At 43.6% G+C, this 21,887-nt stretch overlaps 1 protein-coding gene across 6 annotated transcripts in view; it reads left to right on the top strand.

The window, feature by feature from the left end:
* The window catches only part of LOC110488314 (protein MTSS 1), a 64,556-nt gene that overhangs the window by 8,009 nt on the left and 34,660 nt on the right, over window positions 1-21,887 (top strand). For all 6 annotated transcript variants that reach the window (XM_090228429.1, XM_090228428.1, XM_090228431.1 and 3 more), the window contains exon 3: window positions 1,410-1,483. In XM_090228429.1, coding sequence (XP_090084555.1) covers window positions 1,410-1,483 — 74 coding nt within the window. The remainder of the gene's footprint in view (window positions 1-1,409; window positions 1,484-21,887) is intronic.

Below are 21,887 nucleotides of genomic sequence, written 5' to 3'. Positions count from 1 at the left end.
GTGTGTGAAGCAATTTCTTTGCATCGTGCATGTACGTGCTTACGTGACACCCACCAATCTAAAACAGTAGCAGTGCACCAACTGCATGTGAAAGGAAGTGAGTTCCGGTGTGCCAAAGGGCAGATGTCCAAACCCTCTGCAGTTCCAATTGTGTGCGATCTAGTCTAGGTGTTTTCCTAACATCGCTTTAAAGGAGAATTTAGCTTTTTTACATGGCATCTTATAAAAGGGTCCAGACCCTTTTTTTAAGCGATTCACTTCCTCATCCTCGTTGTGCAGTACGGGGGTTCTGAAAAAAACATGAATAAATGCTCCAAAAACACCCACATATGTCCTTTTTAGTTTCTCAAAAACAAGTGCCTGGACCTTTCTACAACTTGCCATTTACATCAACAATTTTAATTGGGTGTAAATAAAACCTTTTTAAGTACCTCATCTGAATGTAGAATATACAAGCCTACACTTTAGGTTACCGTGCTCTGCTTTAAATAACTAAGAATGCATGCCTCCACTTAGCCTTGTGTTTTTCTGAGCTCAAATGAGTCATTACTTCATTAAGAATGAGAGAAAAGCAACCTTTCGATTGCACATTGTACAAAAGAGTACCATCCTGCAGCATGTGGCTCAGTTGCATTTCCTGAAATGATTTATGACATCAAATTGGATGATGATACCTTGCCTACCTACTGAATTCAATTTCTTGTCAACAAAGGTCAGTCTCTACTTGATACAATTTCAAGGTCTGGAACAGACAATTTACTAATGGATTTGTTTCTCTGGCTGCATGATAATCTCAAAATGCAGAAATGCAAGAGCATAGAGGTAAAAAGGCCCCAAAAATAATCTAGGTTAAATCTATCGTGACCCCTTTATCCACACTTTTGTACCCCCATGCAGTGTGGTTGCTTTTGGTTAGGGGGTTTTAAATTGTGTAAATATGGGGATGGTTGAAAGTTAACATTTTCATATTGTTGGATGGTGAATACTCATAAAAGGTAAAGCAAGAAAGGGGAATCTAGTTGGATTCAACCCCAGTCTTTCCCCTAGTTCATTTTCCAGACGGGGCGCAAAGACCCCCAAAGCAACATCCGTCCCCCCATCCTGGCCCTCTGGCATCAAATTGTAAATTGAAACCAATAGAAACCCATACTCTTTTAAGTGGGGGGGTGGGGGGGCAACAGAGCTAGATGGAAGGACCCACCCCACCTATAGAATTATAGGGGAAACACTGACCCAACCATGACCAGCCTACTAACCCTTTCCCTGAGCATATGGGGCTACTAGTGAAGTGATTCAAACCGTGGTAAATATGAGTGTTGTATGGTTGTTGGCCTATATTGTACATATGGTATGTTCTGCTGTCAATAACAATCAGAATGGTGACCAGCTGTGTCTATGTCATCTTCCAGGACGACAGTTGTCGCGGTAGCCGCCTTCCTGGACGCCTTTCAGAAAGTGGCTGATCTGGCAACCGGCAGCAGAGGTAAGCAGATGTGCATCATAGCCGGGGGGCAATGAAGTATGTGTGGTTTGGAGGGCGAATGGCAGTGAGGTATTGTGGGGGCTGGTTGTGATGCTAAGGACACGTGTTGCCAGAGGAAAGTGTGTTTTCTCCGTGTTGCTGTTGTAGTCTTTCATGTTCTATACATGAGTCTGGTTGTCTTGATCATTTAGAATGATTTCCAAAGATCCACATCACAAGATCCATGTCCCTCTTTAGCCAGCTCTCTACTTAGCCTTTCATTTGGACTTCAAAGAGCCACTAAGAGTCATGCTCACTCACCCTCCTGTTAACCTCTTAACCTCTAACCTGACATGCTGGCAGACACTTGAACCCTGAGGCATCCACATCATTGATGGATGCATGTACAGTATATCCTGGTCTTGGAAACAGATGTGTACATACCCAGTATCCTAATACACTATGGAAGCGTTTTGGTCAACAAACAGCTAAATGTCAACATAACTGGAGCTGCCTTGTCATTTCTGAAGGCATGATACTACCTAACTGACGATGTGGTGAATATTTTGGCCATACACACTTTTATGTGGTAATAGTGAGCGTATTACATTTATGACAGCCTTACGAATGTTTATGAATGTCTTCTTAAGGAGTAGCCTCGCTCACCTTCAACAATCTGAACTGTCAAGCTTCCATCAGCAGGAATGGTGGTTATAAGGTGGTTGACAGAGTGGTTGTAACATGCAGGAAGGGGTGGTTTGTGGCTAGGTCAGGGTTGGTCTGTCTGCCCACAACAGAGCCCTGTCATGATCACTGACTGTCACAGTGACAAAGCGAGCCACAATCAGCCAGTCACTCATCACTTAGCTAATTTAAGGGCCAGTAGGTCAGTGGAGCGTTGTCATGTAATGTGAAGGGTGTCACATTTTAAATTGGTGCCTAGAACTGTCATGTTCCCTCAAACACTTTAACTTTTTCCAGTGTAAACACGAGGAGATGGTTCAAAAACACGACCGCACCTTCCTGGGCGGTTGAACCGCGAACTGTGGTTGTCGTCGCTTCTGTGACGGTGCAGGTTTGTTTTGAGACCACTTTTATGTGTTGATACTGAGCGCCTCAAGAGAGGGTTTACAGTTGAAGTCGACAGAGAGTGCATGTCCTGAATAGAATGGACATCCTTTGGAGACTTTTGTCACTTTAAGTGGTAAGGTGGGATACACGACAATGGACAGAGTGAAGTGTGAATGGTGACCTCCTTTTTCTCCCTCCTTTCTCTGTCAGAGTCCAGGCTGTTTCAATAACATGTAGACAAACCCCTCTGATTCTTCTCTAATATGATCTCATCCCTTCCGATCCAAATACATGCTTTTCAATACCTCACTCACTTTATTCAGTCCTATAATGTTTATTGGTTCGGGCTGCCATAGATTTAGTTTAATCCTACATAAGCTACATAACCCTATTTATACATGTCCACGTATTTATATCCTCTACTGTGTATTATCACAGCCAGTCAGTCAGACGCTCACAAGTCAAAAGCCACAGTTGGAGGCCTTTCAACACAAAGGATGAAAGGTCAACATCTGACAATACCTTTCAACTGTGTAGGTGTACGGGGATATCAACCCAGCGCAGGGAGGAGTCACAGCGGAAATAGCCAGCAGTAATGAATAAAGCATTTTCTTATACCGAGCACCTCAATCCAGTTTGTCTATGTGATTTCTTTAAAAACCAATTTTTTAATAGGCTATTGTAAGTCTATTATGTAGTATTGCCTAGGAGAGAGATTCTGAACTGGTGGCTCAAAAAAAGGTTTTGAACGTGTCACGGTTGTCTGAGTAAAGAAATGACATAAACTAGGTAGGACGTGTGTAGGAATGTAACTTACGTTTTTTAAATAATTTAATCTCTGAACAATTTCTCTTCAATCACAGTATTTTCAAAATAGAGCTATTGTATTAGCAGCACTGTTTTGGGTGATTTTGTGGTCTTTGTGGTTTATTAACGTTCTTCGCCAAGAATATGGGCAAAATTGTATTATTGACAATGAGAGGTGGGGATGTTGTTCCCTTGTCATATAATACCAATATAGCATAAAGAATTGTTTTCCAGAATGCATTTAGGCGATTATTTTTCGCGACGCGAACTTTGGGTCGCGACTGAGACAACCTGGTTCAATTTGGGTCCCGAGGCAAAACCACTGGAGAACCACTGGCCTAGGAGAGTAGGTTGAAGAATGAGATTGTCTGCCACAGCGTAGTCCAAATGTGTAGTCGGCATGTGTATGTTGACAGATGTCTTTGTTGTGCGATAGGTCCGTCTTTGCTCCATGTCAACAGGCATTGTCATATAGACATGAAAACGTCATTATGGCAGGTTCCATAGATGCGTCACACTGCACCGTGATTAACCATTGGCTGTCTTTGTGTGCGAGTCCCTAGACGGGGGAGATAGACTGAGTGTAGGGAGGGCCATTTTTCAATCTAAAGTGGAGTACACCTAAAATAGCAGAGCCTTGCCCTCCTTCTTTTTTTATTACTCGGTCTGACTGCCTGGGTGTGGTGTGAGACAGGCCGTATTATGACCACGTACGGTCAGGGTGGTGACCGCGGTCAGGGCCCAACACAACGTCCAGTCACGGCTTTGTTGATGGGACACACAGGGCCACTAATGTTTGTCTTCTTTGTGCCCTTTGTTTGTGCCTTATGCGTCTTACAGGGTCATTTGCTCCAATGCGTGTTACCTATTATCCACTTATGCAGTCACACAGCCTTTGAGTAACTATAAGGTTCCTAAAGGAAAGGCCTACAATTGTCAGTGCCCAGCCCAGATGGTCTAAACTACCATTTTAAACAGTCACACTACTCAAGTCCACACCTCTATCCTTTATCCTTAATCCAGGATGAACACTCCTTTAGTAAGCTACGCTATGCCCCAAACTCATTTTCACATCTATCTGCGTCTCAAAGAGGCCGTCACGAGTGGGTGGCCATATCTGCTTGGCTCCTGTCCTGTCCATCCACACAGCAGCTAGTCACAGCCAGACCGGTGCTCATGGCAACAAGTATGGAAATCAGGAGGGCTGGTCCCACCTCTGGAGCCATGCTGCAGGAGTACTTAGCTGCTCAGCAGTGGGATGCAGCATAAGCAATATAAGTAGACCATTATGAAGTGTAGTGTATGACATAAGTGTGTTATGACACCTGACATAGGACTTTGTTTATGTTGATGAGCCCTTCAGTGTGATGGAAATGTGATTTCAATTTCCAATGGATCTGAACACCAATGTTTGTGAAGGTGATGATTTCTTGCACCAGATCATGTGATAAGCCCTTTGTGTTATTTAATGGACATTTGGCACTCAAATCGAATGCTAAGTGCACCATAGAACTAGAAGTTACAGAACAGTCATCACTTCCAAAAGCAAGTATTAAACACATGTTTGCTACTCTAGCACACTCACATTTGAAATTTCAGTTTGCATGCAACAAGCATTCAACAGCTAAATCTATCCTACTTCCTCTGACGCAGCACTGCTAATGCCTTTATATGAAAATCTGGAGACACAGTCATTCTGCCTGCTCTATTTCTATATCCACCTATTTGCTATGTACTGTGTGGGTGTGGTTGCCATGGCGCCCCACTGCCAGGAAGGATTCCTTTCTTGAAAGGCTCGGGGTGTTGTGGCAGCAGCCGCGCCAGATGTCAGCAACCATTCTGTGTTGCCTTTGAGAGGTTTAGATCATGCAGGTAAAAAGGCTAGCCTGGTCCCAGATCTGTTTCTGCTGCCTTGACAGCTCATACATGTGAAAAAAACGAGGAGTGACCAAGACAGCACAAAGACAGTGGCATAGCGCAGTTTCGCATGGCTCCCTGCAAGGTCCGAGCAAGGCCCCCCATGGGGCAGAGAAAAAACTGTGAAGTATTATAGATTATTTCATGCTATTTTACACATTTTGCCCTGAGGCTGAGAGAAAATGTTGCTGTTTTAGAGCTTAGAGATCCTTGAAAGATGGAACAATCTCAATTTTTTTCCCCACAAATATTAGTCTTAGTATTAACAAAATGTTAAATTATATATTTTGATAGCTTATACTTTGGTCTATCACACCATGTAAAGGAACAACCTCCTAATTATTATACATTTTTCATCAAACGCAACTAACTGGATTTTTGTCAACTCCGGCAGACACCATGAAAGTCATTTCATTTTGACAATAATGGTCCAACAAGTGTTTAAAGGTCTTGATTGTTTAATTCTAAAATTAGATGATTGAAATAAGTAATAGAAATCTCCAAACATATTTTTATTTTATAGCACTCTTAAATGTTCCAGGGCTAGTTACATTTAGAACATAAAACAACATTTATAAAGCAAACATTATCCCTTAGGTCTAGCATAGCAAATTGTTTAAGCATATGTTGCAGGACAGTGGTTACAATATTTTGAGTCCATCAGAGTTGACAACAGATTCGGAAAACATACATTTTTTACTCCAAAAATAAAAGTTCAATACAAACATTTGTAAAATATGGGAAATTATTCACCAATTATTAATTTGAAAATCCCCAATAAAAACACAACCATTTTATCAAATCTTTCAGCACTCTGACAGAGTTTATGTTTTACGGAGACAAAAATGTCTGTTTTCTTCTTCATTCAAGTGGTATACACAGTAGCAGTTGAATTGCTTTGTGGCTCTAAAACGTAATTAAAAGTAACATATCTTAACCAAAATTAATATTCTATCAGGCAGATAGTTTAGGATTGTGACCATGGTGATTTCAAAATTGTTTGTTTAAATCTATCAAAGCTAGAGAACTTTACAGAATGAGGACATGAATAAGGGGTCCTTATGGTATAGCTGACCCTGTTCATTCCTGATTCATTTAGGATTTTAGACAAATCTGACAGACTTGACCAAATCTCGGGACACATCTTTTAGGAATCACAGTTTTGAGAAATATTCTTTCAAGTCACAGAGGGCTATTGCAAGAAACTACATAAGATCATTTTCAGTTAATATCCATTATTGCCACTTTTTAGAATTTTAGTGAGAGAGGTGAAAGGGTTTGATGATTCACTAAGATATGTACTGTAAGATGGGGGGTGTGGAGAAATTACTGTTGCAGCAGGACTTGCATCAACGTCACATGCAGTGGTTAAATTTGAAGGGAATGGAGTTCCACCTCCTTAGGTTTAGAGACAACCCTCAAAAATGGTAATTGAAAAACAAGGCCTACTGAGAATATGAAAATGTGAATATCCACATCAAACCATATGCTAGGCCCTAATTGATGATTGTAAAATGTACTACAACATACATAAAACCTTCAGACAGATGATATGTAGTTATTATGTAGATTAATTGGTGGACCACAGTTTCAACACCGGCCCATAAGCTGATTTGATGTGGCCGGCCAAGGCCTTTTTGTTTATGTCCCCTATGGGACATGCAAGTGGGCAGATCACCGGAGGATGCACAGTGAGTGGTCCCCACACAGACAGAAGGACAGGCATGCCAGTCAGTACGAAAGGCCTCGGTGTCATCAACAGTACAGATGGAATCCTTTGGCAGCTTCTGCTTTTATGATTTCATCTCTGCAAAAGAGAGAGATCAAATTCACTGCATCGCGAAAGACAAAGCATTGTTATAATCTCAAGAGATTTCCATTGCAAATGTTCACTGTAAAGGGGTAGATTTGTTGAATTGTTTGTGCTAGTGCAAAGGTAGAACCAATTATTTTCCAAAGGGTTAATCAAAGGGTTTACGATAATATCAAAGGCTTACTAAGGGAATGCCGGAGACCTAAAGGTAAAATGTAAGTAGAGGCAACCTCATGTTTTAGCTTTGTGCTTTGTTTTTGTTTGTCTTTTTTAGGCCCTTTTGAAAATATCAGTGCAAATTTTGACCAGGTAAATCACATACTAAACTTAGCAAAAAAAGAAACGTCCTCTCACTGTCAACTGCGTTTATTTTCAGCAAACTTAACATGTGTAAATATTTGTATGAACATAACAAGATTCAACAACTGAGACATAAACTGAACAAGTTCCACAGACATGTGACTAACAGAAATTGAATAGTGTGTCCCTGAACAAAGGGGGGTCAAAATCAAAAGTAACAGTCAGTATCTGGTGTGGCCATCAGCTGCATTAAGTACTGCAGTGCATCTCCTCCTCATAGACTGCACCAGATTTGCCAGGTCTTGCTGTGAGATGCTACCCCACTCTTCCACCAAGGCACCTGCAAGTTCCCGGACATTTCTAGAGGGAATGGCCCTAGCCCTCACCCTCCGATCCAACAGGTCCCAGATGTGCTCAATGGTATTGAGATCAGGGCTCTTCGCTGGCCATGGTAGAACACTGGCATTCTTGTCGTGCAAGAAATCACGCACAGAATGAGCAGTATGGCTGGTGGCATTGTCATGCTGGAGGGTCATGTCAGGATGAGCCTGCAGGAAGGGTACCACTTGAGGGAGGAGGATGTCTTCCCTGTAACGCACAGCGTTGAGATTGCCTGCAATGACAACAAGCTCAGTCCGATGATGCTGTGACACACCGCCCCAGACCATGACGGACCCTCCACCTCCAAATCGATTCCGCTCCAGAGTACAGGCCTCGGTGTAATGCTCATTCCTTCGACGATAAATGCGAATCCGACCATCACCCCTGGTGAGACAAAACCGCGACTCGTCAGTGAAGAGCACTTCTTGCCATTCCAGTCTGGTCCATTGACCGTGGGTTTGTTGCCGGTGATGTCTGGTGAGGACCTGCCTTACAACAGGCCTATAAGCCCTCAGCCTCTCAGCCTATTGCAGACATTCTGAGCACTGATGGAGGGATTGTGCATTCCTGGTGTAACTCGAGCAGTTGTTGTTGCCATCCTGTACCTGTCCCGCAGGTGTGATGTTCGGATGTGCCAATCCTGTGCAGGTGTTGTTACACGTGGTCTGCCCCGCGAGGACGATCAGCTGTCCCTCCTGTCTCCCTGTAGCACTGTCTTAGGCGTCTCACAGTACGGACATTGCAATTTATTGCCCTGGCCACATCTGCAGTCCTCATGACTCCTTGCAGCATGCCTAAGGCATGTTCACGCAGATGAGCAGGGACCCTGGGCATCTATCTTTTGGTGTTTTTCAGAGTCAGTAGAAAGGCCTCTTTAGTGTCCTAAGTTTTCATAACTGTGACCTTAATTACCTACCGTCTGATAACTGTTAGTGTCTTAAGGTGCATGTTCATTAATTGTTTATGGTTCATTGAACAAGCATGGGAAACAGTGTTTAAACACCCTTTACAATGAAGATCTGTGAAGTTATTTGGATTTTTACTAATTATCTTTGAAAGACAGGGTCCTGAAGAAGGGACATTTCTTTTTTTGCTGAGTTTAGTAAATCACATTTTGTTAATGAATTCAATTTTTGGGTTGCTTTTGCTGAATCTACTTTCCTTAGTAGCTAAGCCTGACAGACTTACCTGGCAGTTTTGGCCACTGTCCAATTTGAACAACATTCAACCTAGCAGCTCACCCTCAAAGTAAACCTCCCTGTAGTCCCTGCCGTCTCTCTTTCTAAGCCCACAGCTTCACCTCAAATCTTTGTAGCTCTATGAAGCTCTACTCCCGACCCACCCACCGCTACCCCGTGGGTGAAATCTACAGCAAAGGGTATGTTTCTTCCCAAATAATTTTACATGAGTTGTTTGCCACAAGATCATAAATGATTCAATTAGAGAAACCTCAGTAGATTCCATTAGATAATGAAGTAATGGTTGAGGGATAAATCCTAGGCGTTGCACTCAACCTAAAAGTGTATTCTCCCTGCAGTTCACGGAAAAGTCGGTTTGTGGCAATGGTGTGGCCAGGTCTCTTCCTGTTGCGTGCCTAAACTGCCCTATAGTGTCATGGCTGGCTCGTTCCCCCCTGAACCCATGTCCCATAATGTACTCTGGGAAACAGGAGACCGCTATGTATCTACTCTACTCTCAACTCAGTGGCCACGTTACAACAATCTCATATCCTCCTAACCTCATCTCTTCTTCTTCAGTGCCACTGATCTGAAAGGACTTGTTCCGAACGGTCTCAAATGTCCTCCTACCCTTGTCTCCTTTCCTCTACTTCCACTGACCTGAAAGGACTTGTCTCAAATATCCTCCTTCCGTCATCTCCCATCCTTCACACCTACTGGTCTGAAAGGACTTCATAGGGGAATGTATCAAGGCAAAATCATATTCCATGCATTCACATGTCGGAGGCCACGAATGAAAGGACATGAGGAAAGGAAAGTCGAATGTGTTCCAATGTGTGTGGTCTGGCAGAGTTGATAGGGCAACAAGCCCCACCTGTCCCCCTCCATATAGATTATACAGGCATTAATTGAGTGTGTAATAATATAAATACAAGCAGGCTGATGTGTTCTGTAGCATAGCAACAGCAGGCGGAGTTCCTGACGTCACTGGGCACTTGATCAACTGTCAGTATGTTTGGAGGGGAGGGAATGTGCTCTGCTTCTCTAGATGCATACATGAAATGCCTCCCGCAGATTCAGTGCTATGTGTGTGATGCAATTTACATGGTTGTCTAGGCTAGTAGAAGGATCTGAGGCATAAATGACAAGTATTCTCAGACTGCCTGTGATGTGTGAAGTGGTCAGTGGTAGCCTGTATGAAAGATAGAAGTGTTGACATAAACCCATAGCTTATGGCACCATATGATATACTGTAAGAAGGTGGTATAACGACTCCTTTCACTCTCTCTCTCTCTCTCTCTCTCTCTCTCTCTCTTTCTCTCTCTCTCTCACACACACACACACACTTTCTCTCTCTCTCATCCATGCATGCATTTTGTTTAATCCAGTTGTTATCATTCAACACCCTCAATTGTGGCATCCTCAAACATTTTGCTATCTAATTCTCATGCAAGCAGTGTGTGGTAGCTGGCGAAGCACGCTCAATCGATGTAATAAAACAGCGACTGTCATTTTTTGTTACCAAGATGATCGTGAAAATAGCTGAATACCTGCATCCAACTATCCACGTTGCCCTTTCTCCTGTAGCGTGTTTGGCTATGTTCTCCCCCAGCTGACCGTACAGCCAGAGTACATGCTTGAATTATTAACTAGGATCACCCAGCAGGTGAGTCTCTGTGTTCTTTCATGTACTTCACATCACCCCCACCCCCGTTTAATTAGTTATGAAGCCCTGCTCTCCTCTGCTCGTTAGTGTGAATCAAACAGCATAATTTACCAACCTTACGTCTGTTGATATCTACTATAAAAATGTATTTGCTATGAATGTGATGTGGTTGTCTCACTTAGCTATCTTCAGATAGAATAAGAGCATCTGGTAAATGACTAAAATGTAAATGTAAAAATGTTGGTCTGTTACCAAGGCCCAGTATAGCCCGGTAGTTGTAGCCACAATGGAGTAGATGGTAGAAGTTGGTGATAGAACTGGTCCAGGGTCAGATATTGTATTTTGCTTCCTAATGGTTAAGGTTGGTGTAGGGGAATCTGATGTGTGGTTAGAGGTGTAGATGTATGAGGAGCTCCATGGTAAAAACCTCCTAAGAATCAAATAAAAAAATCAAATTTTATTTGTCACATACACATGATTTGCAGATGTTATTGTGAGTGTAGTGAAATGCTTGTGCTTCTAGTTCCAACAGTGCAGTAATATGTAACAGTAATCTAACAATTCCACAACAACTAATACAGACAAATCTAAGTAAGGGGATAGAATAAGAATATATACATATAAAGATATGGATGAGAGATGACTGGGCGGCATAGGCAAGATGCAATAGATCGTATAAAACACAGTATATATATGAGTAATGCAAGATATGTAAACATTATTAAAGTGGCAATATTAAAGTGACTAGTGATCCATTTATTAAAGGGGCAAATGATTTCATGTCTGTATGTAGGCAGCAGCCTCTCTGTGCTGGTGACGGCTGTTTCACAGTCTGATGGCCTTGAGATGTTTTTCAGTCCCTCGGTCCCAGCTTTGATGCACCTGTACTGACCTTGACTTCCGGATGGTAGCGGGGTGAACAGGCAGTGGCTCGGGTGGTTGTTGTCCTTGATGATATTTTTGGCCTTCCTGTGACATCTGGTGCTGTAGGTGTCCTGGAGGGCAGGTCATTTGTCCCCGGGGACGGCTTGTGCAGACCGCACCACCCTCTGGAGAGCCTTGCGGTTGTGGGCAGTGCAGTTGCCGTACCAGGCGGTGATACAGCCCAACAGGATGCTCTCAACTCTCTACAAGATCTTTCAATCGCCAAGGGCACTTGTCATTGTCATGAAATGTGAAGCCCACGTTATGAGATACTACTCTACTTGTTTATACACTATTGCCCATTGTCTGAAGCATGTCGTCACACAAATCACCAGTCGACTGGTGGAGTCCAACTGTGAGAGCCCACAAGGAGAAGAGATGCCAGGGAGAGTTTAGTGGTCACCAGGGGAGCAGAGCATCTAGTAAAGGTTGAACAGCTCTTCAATAATTCACACTCAATAATTCAATAATTCACACTTGGTTGTGACTTTTGAGTTGCGGGATTAAAAATAAAAAAGAACGTTGAATTTAGGTCAAAACAAAGTTGATAGGTCACTGATCTCTTGATCGACTCCCAGTTTCACCTATCTTTTTGCCAAAACATGTTGTCATTGAACATAAACCGGATGCTCGGCTAGCCAATGCTGGTAGCAACAGAACATAGTGTTTGGGTGGAGTGTAAAAGAGAGCAGCTACCCTCTTCTACCTCAGAAACACTATGTTCCATTTAGAATATGTGGGATTCGAATCCTGCATTGTGACAGTTTACAGTAAACTCGGTAGTGTTTGTGTTAACTCTCACGGTGTACCATTTCCATAAATCCACTGTTGTTGTCTCACATTAGCCTAAATATACAATGTTCCTAGAACACTGCAGCATATGAGAGTACCTCAGGAAGGGACACGGTTACTGTATGGAAGGGGGTAGGGTTGTCTGACAACCTTTTCTCAGTGCTTTGTTGCATACCACAGTTAGAATACATCCATCACTGCTTTTGTGGTACTTGGTGCACAAACAACACACACCTCGTCCGACACAATTTCCACAAACAGCGCCACTCACATGTTTGCAAGCCTTCAGGCAGCTAGCTAGAGAGAGCATGATTCTATAGATACTGCAGATTGCCCTAGATCCAATATATACTAGATAGATAGATCGCTATACTAGATGCTATCGTCAGATCAAAGCCACAGGTTAGGCAGCGGAGGCCCAAACATAGAGTGGGGCTGTGCCTGAAGCAGGCTCTGTGTGGTAAACATGATGGAACGGTAATATGAATCACAGTGTGCACATTCTGGGACAGTCAATGAAGACGTGTGCGTTAGTATTATATTAAGTGCTTTCTTTGGTTGCTGGGAATTCAGAAATCAGTTGAGTTACTTTGTATGCATGTATGTATTCTTCTTTGATGGGACTACATATAGGGAAACATGTTCTATTGCTTCAGAAAGACTGTAGTGGGATGAATTGGGTACTTCTAAAGAGGAGTAACTGAGTTCATTTGATCCTGGGAGTAGCCGTACCTATCAGGGCGTAGATGTTGCACTGTCATACTCCCAATGTTCTTCATTTCCAAGTTTTATCCACTGTTTATTAAAGTGTTATAGAGCATGGCCTCAACAGGCTTCAACCATGCAGACCACGCACACTTTGGCTGTGGCCCAACTCTCTTAATAGACATAAAATAACTTGAATACAAAACACCCCTCTCTCTCTCTCTCTGGTTTGATATGATGAATTCATGGCTGGTTTGTTTAGTAGGCGTTTTGCTTTCGAGGCTAGCCAGGGATCCAGAAGCCAGCCGGTCAGAAGAGTTCAGTCCCGCTCCGGAAATTGGGCCTCATTAAATCCATGCTACCCTGAGGGCACGATCACAATGCACGATCAACCCCGATGCGCTAGCCTGATATTTCCATATCAGACACATATGCGTACATGCATGTGTATGGGAAAAGACATGACGATAGCGCAGGAACTGATTAGGAATCTATCAGGGCTGAGTGAGAGTGAGAGTGAGTGAGTGAGAGTGAGTGAGTGAGAGTGAGTGTGAGTGAGTGAGCACAAGCAAGCACACTGGATAGCAGGATGTGACCTACATCCTCCTCCATCCTGCTTCTCTGTCTAATTTCAAAGCCCCAACAGAATTAATGAAACAGACAGGATGATATCTTGCTGCACTAGAGGATGAAGGAGGGAACTAGGAGGACGAGGACAGTGCCACATTCAAAGGATCCTCTAATAGAACCGTTTCCATTGGGATCATTTTTGGCGTGAAACGAGTTGGCTGTTGTCTTCATTGTGTCGGAGGGCCTTTTCATTTCTACCTCTCTAAGAATTACCTCAATGTTTTTTCAATAAATGAAAGCTAATTAAAGGCGAGTGGGATACGGGAAGCGGTCCCGTCGGTAACGTTACCCCCACCGCCTCACTCGCGTTTCAAAGTGAATAAACACCAATTAACCGTCTACCCAAAATAAGCGCGACACGCACCAGCCCCTCGCATGGGGAGATAAGGTGGGTAACAAAGCGAGCGGCGCCTCACCAAATAACTATGCTAATCACAGCTGATTACGAAGGCTAGGTACAGTACAGTGGAATTGTCTAGGTTTTAAGAAGAACAACCTACGTTTTAAGCGCTCTCCTTTCAAACCTCCATTACTCCCTGGTCGTCAAGGTTGTAGACGCTTTATTTTGTCCTTCATTTCATCATGGTTCTGTTTTCTCCTGCCCATGAACTTTTACCTGACTATAGCTCAACATAGGCTTATCATCATAACGGTGTCCCTTCTTGTTCAGATTTGGCCTGGTTATGTGGGTAGGCCATAAAAGACTTGAGTAAAATGGGGATTAGGACCACATTTATTTTAGCCCTAGATGTCTTTCAGCCGCGGTCCGGGTCATCTCGCAACTAGGACTAGACGGTGTCACACTGTCGCTCATTAAATCCGGTGAATAATCCCAGACCTGGACCCAGATATGTGTGTCAGACTGAGGGATGAAAAGAAGAGAACTAGGCGTCTGTGGCAGGGGGCTGGAAGACGACAAATGGAGTGAGAACCAAATGAAGAGATTGAAGAGAGAGGTGTGTGTGTGTGTGTGTGTGTGTGTGTGTGTGTGTGTGTGTGTGTGTGTGTGTGTGTGTGTGTGTGTGTGTGTGTGTGTGTGTGTGTGTGTAGAGGTAGTTTACTGTGTGTGTGTGTGTGTGTGTGTGTGTGTGTGTGATGGATACTCTGGGGCTTATTCTTTTAGCATTCAGCTGCAGTACACACACAGGAAACAGAGCCATGAGTGTAATGCCAATGGGTAGTAGTGACTGAGGCTGCCAGTGGAAAAGTGTTTTCCTTTCCTCACTGGTGGCTTTAGCTACAGATTACTGCTCCAATGAGGGAATTGATTTTGGTTAGAGACTAGTGACAAGAACTGGGTCATATTCATCTGGCCACACCGTAGCAAAACAGTTTTGCAACAGAAAACAAAACAAAAACTAGTCTTTCTTATTGGGCAAGTTCAGGTAGTCCCTCCCTGTTTCAGTCCGTTTTCTTCTATTTGATGCGTAGTTAATACAACCCTGGAGTGGAATACAATGATGGGAGGGATGTACTGGATTAATACATAATGTTGTCTTGATTGATTTACCTGCATAGTTATACTGCAATTAAGAAAAAGAAAACAGAATCCTGTCAAACTGAATGTTATTTGAAACCACACCCTAACTGCTGCACTTAACATCAGTTGAATTTCATATTAGTCCCACAGTCTTCCATGTGGCCTGCTTTGGTTTTCACAAGATGTGCCCTCAGTTTGTCTTACCCTCGCAGTTTGCGAGACACTTTCTCTCTCCCAGTCGTCTCTTAGTAAATAGAGCCATCCTCAAAAGCCCTTATGAGGAAATACCAAGAGGCTGTGATGTCTCTTCGAACTCCTTGGCCCAGCCAGCCCTACCCGTCCTCTAGGGCTTTATGTCTGCCTGCATTCCTATAGCCGTCCTGTCTACCATCCCTACTCTCAGCTGTCAGTAAGTAGTCCAGTCTCCATGCCCCCCCCCCCCCCCCAGCCCCAGGCAGCTACAGGACCACCAGGTGCCAATGTACCTAATATAGAAGGGAGAGCCTTCTTCAATCTGATAGTCTGCACAGTTGCATAGAGACCAAAACCTGGGTTCAAATAGCCTAATATTTGTTTTCTTTTCAAATACGTTCAGGATTTGATTGAACCTGCGGGCAGGGTTTGCAATTTTGCACTTTTGGGACTAAGTACCATTGGTTCCCTTGTGCCAGGTGGTTCCCTTGTGCCACCTTAAAAGCTCAGCTTAAGTATTTGAAAGAATATTTATATTATTTGAACCCAGGTCTGATACAGACTGCACTGCAGTCTATCTTGTAGAGTCTGCACAGTCATACAGGCACCACCTGCTATGGTAAAGGTTGACTGGGCTCTACAGGGCTATAAACTGGGCTAATGGAGTGATAGGATGAGTGGGAGGGAAGGAGGTTAGGGGGTTCTTTGGGATCTTATTTAAAGAATCTTGGAGGAATGTGAAGACTGTACCCCCACCCTTGAAGCTATTCGGAATGTGCGGTTCATTAGTTTCCGCCCTCACTGTCTTGATGAGGAACACCACGGGTGAGGAATTTTTAAAAGGAGTTAAGATGACCTTGTCGCCTGTAACGAACTGACGTAACACCATCCAAGACTGTCAGAGGGATTTGATATTGACAGCTTTCAGATATTCCACAGTGTCATGATTGGACCTGGCCATCGTCTCTCAGCCAATCAGAGCTTCCTCAGCAGTAATTGTGACATGATCACAATTAGGTGTTTTTGTTGACGTCACAGGTTATCACGACTGTTAGCATAGTGGTGTTGCTGGCGATTTTGCAGTAGAATTTGCAAACTTTAACCACAACCTTTTCCTCAAATGTGAGCTTCTTTTGGAAAAATAGTTCTGTTTAGCTAAAAACATCGGACGTTGGGTGACTTTTCTCTATTTCAAGGCAGCGGCTTATACTCCTTACTTTCTAAATAAAGTTAATAAAAGGTCAGATTTGGTGGAGGAAGGGATTAGTACCACATTGCTCTATCCATTTCCCTGGCTACAATAGGCCTCATGACAATTGCCTCGATTTAAAAAACAAAGTCAAAGCCCAGACACATCAAATCTAAAAGAGTTAGCTTCATGGTGGTGCACTGAATGAAACCACTGCCACATTGTACCATCCTCATCATTCCCATTGTAAGCATGGGGTCTATGGCTCCGTCTGGCCCCATCCCTCAGCCTCGGTCATGTCCTCATCTGCTCCAATTCCCCGTCCTAGTTCTCTGCCTCCGCTATAGTCGCTAGCACTAGCGTAGCGTCACACGTTAACACAGGCTAACACAGAGGGACAGGGACAGTTCCGCCTGCCTTCCCAGACTCCCGTCTTATGAAAGGGCCATTGTAGGACACTGCTGTATCTAAGCAGATATATAGGCAGTGTTGTGTTTCACGATCAAGAAAAGCTGGGTTGTTGGTAGCTTAAATATGGTGCTCAGCCGCCGAGCTAGGGTTAATTTAGTCTCAGTTTCAGTTTCCCTCCCATCAGGGCCTTCCCACGTTTACACCCACAACAATCCATTCAAAACAAACCACAGACAAAACAAAGTCTACACGACTGTTTCTCATCTCCCGTTTGTATTTTCCTCCCTGAGTAGGCGTCTGACTACCAGTAGCAGTGTGGTGAGTCTTCATGCCTGCGGTCTGTGCTTGTTTGCGGACCTGCCTTGCCCATCCCAGGCCACACACACACACACACTCCACACCACAGCATCCTTGAGAGACACCACACATTCCTCATGCCCTGTCACGTTGTGTGAGCGTCAGTGGGAGAGGGAAAGAACAGCTCCGTGTCTGTTAGCTACTCAGGAGGAGGCTGATGCACTGAAATATAGAGGCAGGTGGTTGAATGGGCTTTCAGAGTAACCTAAGGAAATACACAGCAGATAGAACAACATTCGAAATAGCTAGAAGAAGAATGTGCCGTAAAGCATCACTCTCTGATTGTCCCACTGATCTTGATATAGTAGTCAGTGACATACTATGTAGATTTTGTTCAATTATTTTTTATTTTTTCCCTCACATTACCACCCATCCCCTAATTGTAGTGAACAATAACAGTTAGGCTCCTACTTCCAGCTATACATACTATATATATTTTACGGACACAATGCCTTTTACTATAGTTATCTTTTGTTTGTTTTTAATCCCATTCTTCAGCTACCCTCAACCCCTCCCATCTATCTCTGAAGACCGTCCAGTTTTGATTTGTCATATATTTGTAACTCAGCTGTTTCACAAAAGTTCTGAATCTCTATACATATCTTTACGGACACAGTTAGCTAACTATTGCACTTAACAACTTTGGTCCCTGGGCCAAAAACATACATTGACATCTACATTTGGCTGTCTTGTCTGGACCAGACAGAATTATGGCGACACAGGTTGGTAAACACACTAAACTGTTGGCTCTGGTCTGGACAAAGAGGTGAATCGATCAGGCTGATTGTCAATAAAATGCCACCAACTCTGCTGTGATCAATACGTGTGTGTCAGATGTGGCCTGTTTGGCCAGAGGGCGTTGGCCAGCCTGCAAAGTCAGCACAGGGCGGCAGCACTAAATTACATCCTAAATGGCACCCTATTCCCTATATAGTGGACTACTTTCCACAGGGCTCTGGTCAAAAGTAGTGCACTATATAGAAAATAGGGTGCCATTTCACACAAACCCTACCAGCTTCCATTGCTCTGTATATTTCAAGCACTCTGAGAGCCTATGCTGTAGCTAGCTATGTAGGTTCCTTTCTGGTTTGTAGTATATTGGAGTCATGCTTTCTGTAGGTCCCTTTCAAACTATTCTGGGCCGATTGTTCCGCAACTAGATCCAAACCCTTGTAGATATTTTACGACAAAGCCCATAAAAAAGATTTGTGTTAGTGTTGTTAGTGTCTGTCGATCAAGTTCATTAGCACTCAGTGAATAATTTGTCATCTACAAATCATACATCAGCATAGACAGGTACTAGTTGTCTTCAATATGAATAGGCTATGTCTATGTTTCTACTGAAATGCTCTGTCATACTACAACGACCATACTGACAGATAGAGACATCAGAGGCAATCTTCCTCCTGCATCAAAGAGGAGGAGAGGAGAGAGGAGGAGAGAAGAGGTAACTCACTGAAGGTGAGAGAAGGGGAGAGGGAAGGGGGGGGGGGTGTGAGAGGGCGTGAGGAGAGGGTGAGAAAGAAGGAAGGTGTTGCTGCAATGCAGTGCTCATCATGCCACAGGGCCCCCATGTCACAGCTATTAATAAGGAGTGCTATTCCATACATCAGCTATTCAGGAGGGATCCTGGCAACCAGAGCCCCCGCGCCAACCAACCAGGTTATTTATAGATTTGGGGGTCAGGAGATTTTTCTGAGACTGGGAGTGTAGGGGCAGGACTTCACATACTAGGAGTAGGAGACAGTATGTGCGTGTGTGGAGGGGATGTGAGGAGATGGGGGGTGCGTGTGTGTGCCTGCATGCCCATGTGTGTGTGTGTTTTGTGTGCGTGGAGCAGGAAATATGTCCGGAATTTTCCAAAGGTCTTCTGGATTTCAATTAGATGTAAACACACCACCACCAAAGTACTGTAGCATATAAACACTGCTCACTATGTAAGATTGTGAGCGAAAGACTGTGTTGAGAAAGAGTTGAATTGTCAGAACTGTGGTATAATGCATTAGGGAGGAGCTGGAGCTTTATTACAGATGGATGCCGCTCAGCAGAGGAAGTCCGATACATTTGTTCTGTATGTAGAGAGCGATAAGGAGTGAGATGGAGAGAGATTTATGATTTATATATTTACTGCCGCGGTCTCCATAGCAACCCTCGAGCATCCTGGGGTGGAAAAATTGTATTTTCCCAGCCGTTGCTGTCTGGCCTTTTGCTGGAGACCTGTCATGTTGACAAGGCACTGAAGAGCTTACGCTAGAAAAACATAACTTTTCACTGCTTCTACTGAAATGCAGAGATTTGAATGGCAGTGGAGCGAGTGATAGGATAGGATACAACTGTATTAATCCATCTGCAGCTAACTTCTGAGTTTGGCAGCATAAGCTCCTATAAGAGACAAACCTTACAGTTATAGATCTGGATGTCCAGTGGGTACTTGAAAATAAAGAGCTCCATGTTACACACAGATACATAATAGGACAGGAGTCATTATCCCCTGAAGGAGCAACAAGGAGCACTTTACAGATGTAGGATCCTAATTTGAGCCAGTTTGTTACAGCAGGAAAATAATCCTGCAGCAACAAGAAATGTAAATTATTATGTGGATCATAATTCATTTTTATAGGCGTTGATCCATTCTTTCGTAAGGGGAAATCAAGTCTGACATTTCGAAGTGGAAATTACAAACTTCAGAAGTGGTTTAAACCTCAAATACACTACATGTTTTAAAAGTTCTCCTGCAACAGGGGGATCAAATTAAGATCCTATCTTTACATAATACTGTAACATCTGCTTCCAACTCACACCCACACACACGCAGATCCCCGGAACGCAGTTCACACTCTCAAACACCCAGATCCCCTGAACTCAGCTCACTCTCCAGATCCTAATCACCTGAATTCTAATCACCTGTTCACACACCTGTATGTCATTATATCACACTTTTTTGTTCTTCGCACCCCATCACTGTGAGGTATTGTTTGTTTTGTGACACGTCTTTCGGAGCTCTGTTTTTCCTGTGATGTACTCCTCCCGTGTATGATGTTTTTTGCCTGCCTCACTAACTACGCCTTTTGCCTATTCCCTGCCTGTACTTTAGCCTGTCGGATTTCCTGTTATCTACCTATTGCCTGATCTCCCGGACTATGTTACTAGCCTTTTCCCTGCCTGTACTGTTGCCCTTTTGGACCCCATGTGTATGACCTTCTGCCTGCCCTTAGACCCAGCTACCTGCCTCCTCCTGTTGTCCTTTGCAATAAACACCTGCTGCGCCCTGCTGCGCCCTGCGCTTGAAACCAGCTCTCTGTCTCCCCTCGTGTTCATTACAGTAACACAATACCCCAACCCCCTTAAAACATGTAACTTCCCCATTCATTTTTAATAGCTTTACACGGCCAATCTCGGCAGATGGAAATATTGGTAAGAAATACCACACCATACAATAACATATGGAAATATCAAACCACAGCACATTATTACAGTTCTGTTAATGCAATAGTAGATGGATGATGGAGTGGTCATGCAAACAGAGTGACGACAGTCAGACAACCAATACACAGAAACCTACTGAATGATAGATGAGGAAGATATGGAAAGGAGCTTAGAATGTGAACCATGGCCACTAATGATTGTGAGCATCAGTTCATGGTTGGATGAATTGACATGAATGGTATTTTAATAATTCATCGACTTAAACCCCAGCTATGGATATTGAAATATATCACGGTATTTCCTAGGCGATCAGTGACAGTCCGCTGAAATGTATTTTGAGTATGAAATGGATTTGGTTTGAGAAACATCATAAGAGCATGTTCTGAATTGGGTAAAATACTGTTGAAAAACTATTTTATTTTACAGTAATGACTAAATGCACAAGCTATTTTCTGCATTGCCCACGGTTTGAAATTATGTTCATCAGCAAGTGCAGCAATACAATGCAGAACTCAATAAATTAGCTACAGTGTATCTGGCCATTCCATTGTCCACTGCACCATTGAATCACACACCCACTTGTTATAATGGAATGTTTTTGAAGAACTTCCTCCTCCCATAGAGCAGCCTGGGTAAGGCCTGAAGTCTGTGGAACAATAACCCAGGAGGGAGTCTCTGTCTGGGGGAGAGAGTGGCCATCTGTCCCATGGTGCCTGTATAGCTATTAGCTACTACTAGTCTGCTACTGTTGTGTCCTAGTTAGTCAGTACAGGGGGGGTTGGGAGGAGGTGGGGCTTTTTTTACTGTCAAGGGAAACCAGAGGGGCTTTGTGGAAGATGACATCACTTTTTCTTCTGGCGAGGAATCTTTCAACACTTCACACCCTCCTCCTCTACTCTCTCCTTTTTATCCAGAGAGGTGAGGTCATAGGCTTTGTTTGCTTTTCACAAAAAACACGAACGGTCACACTTAAGTGATTAGGGCTCTGTGTGTGTGTCAGTGAGTGACGCAATGAACAGTGTCCTACCCTTTCCCCCAGCAAGCTCCTCCTGATAGTCCTAGACTTAGACAGACCAGGCCAAATGGGACGGGTGTGTTAAAAGTAGTAGCATTTTGAGAAACCACCATGTCAGCTAAGTGATGTGCTCTGCCTGTCTTTTGACCCCTGTCAAAAGGACCTCTGTTG

The sequence above is a fragment of the Oncorhynchus mykiss genome, chromosome 30 (genome assembly GCF_057628025.1).
Source record: "Oncorhynchus mykiss isolate SJ-2025 chromosome 30, ASM5762802v1, whole genome shotgun sequence".
Classification (NCBI taxonomy): Eukaryota; Metazoa; Chordata; class Actinopteri; order Salmoniformes; family Salmonidae; genus Oncorhynchus; species Oncorhynchus mykiss.
Note: the sequence above shows the minus strand (reverse complement) of the source record. Positions and strands in the feature narration are given on the sequence as shown.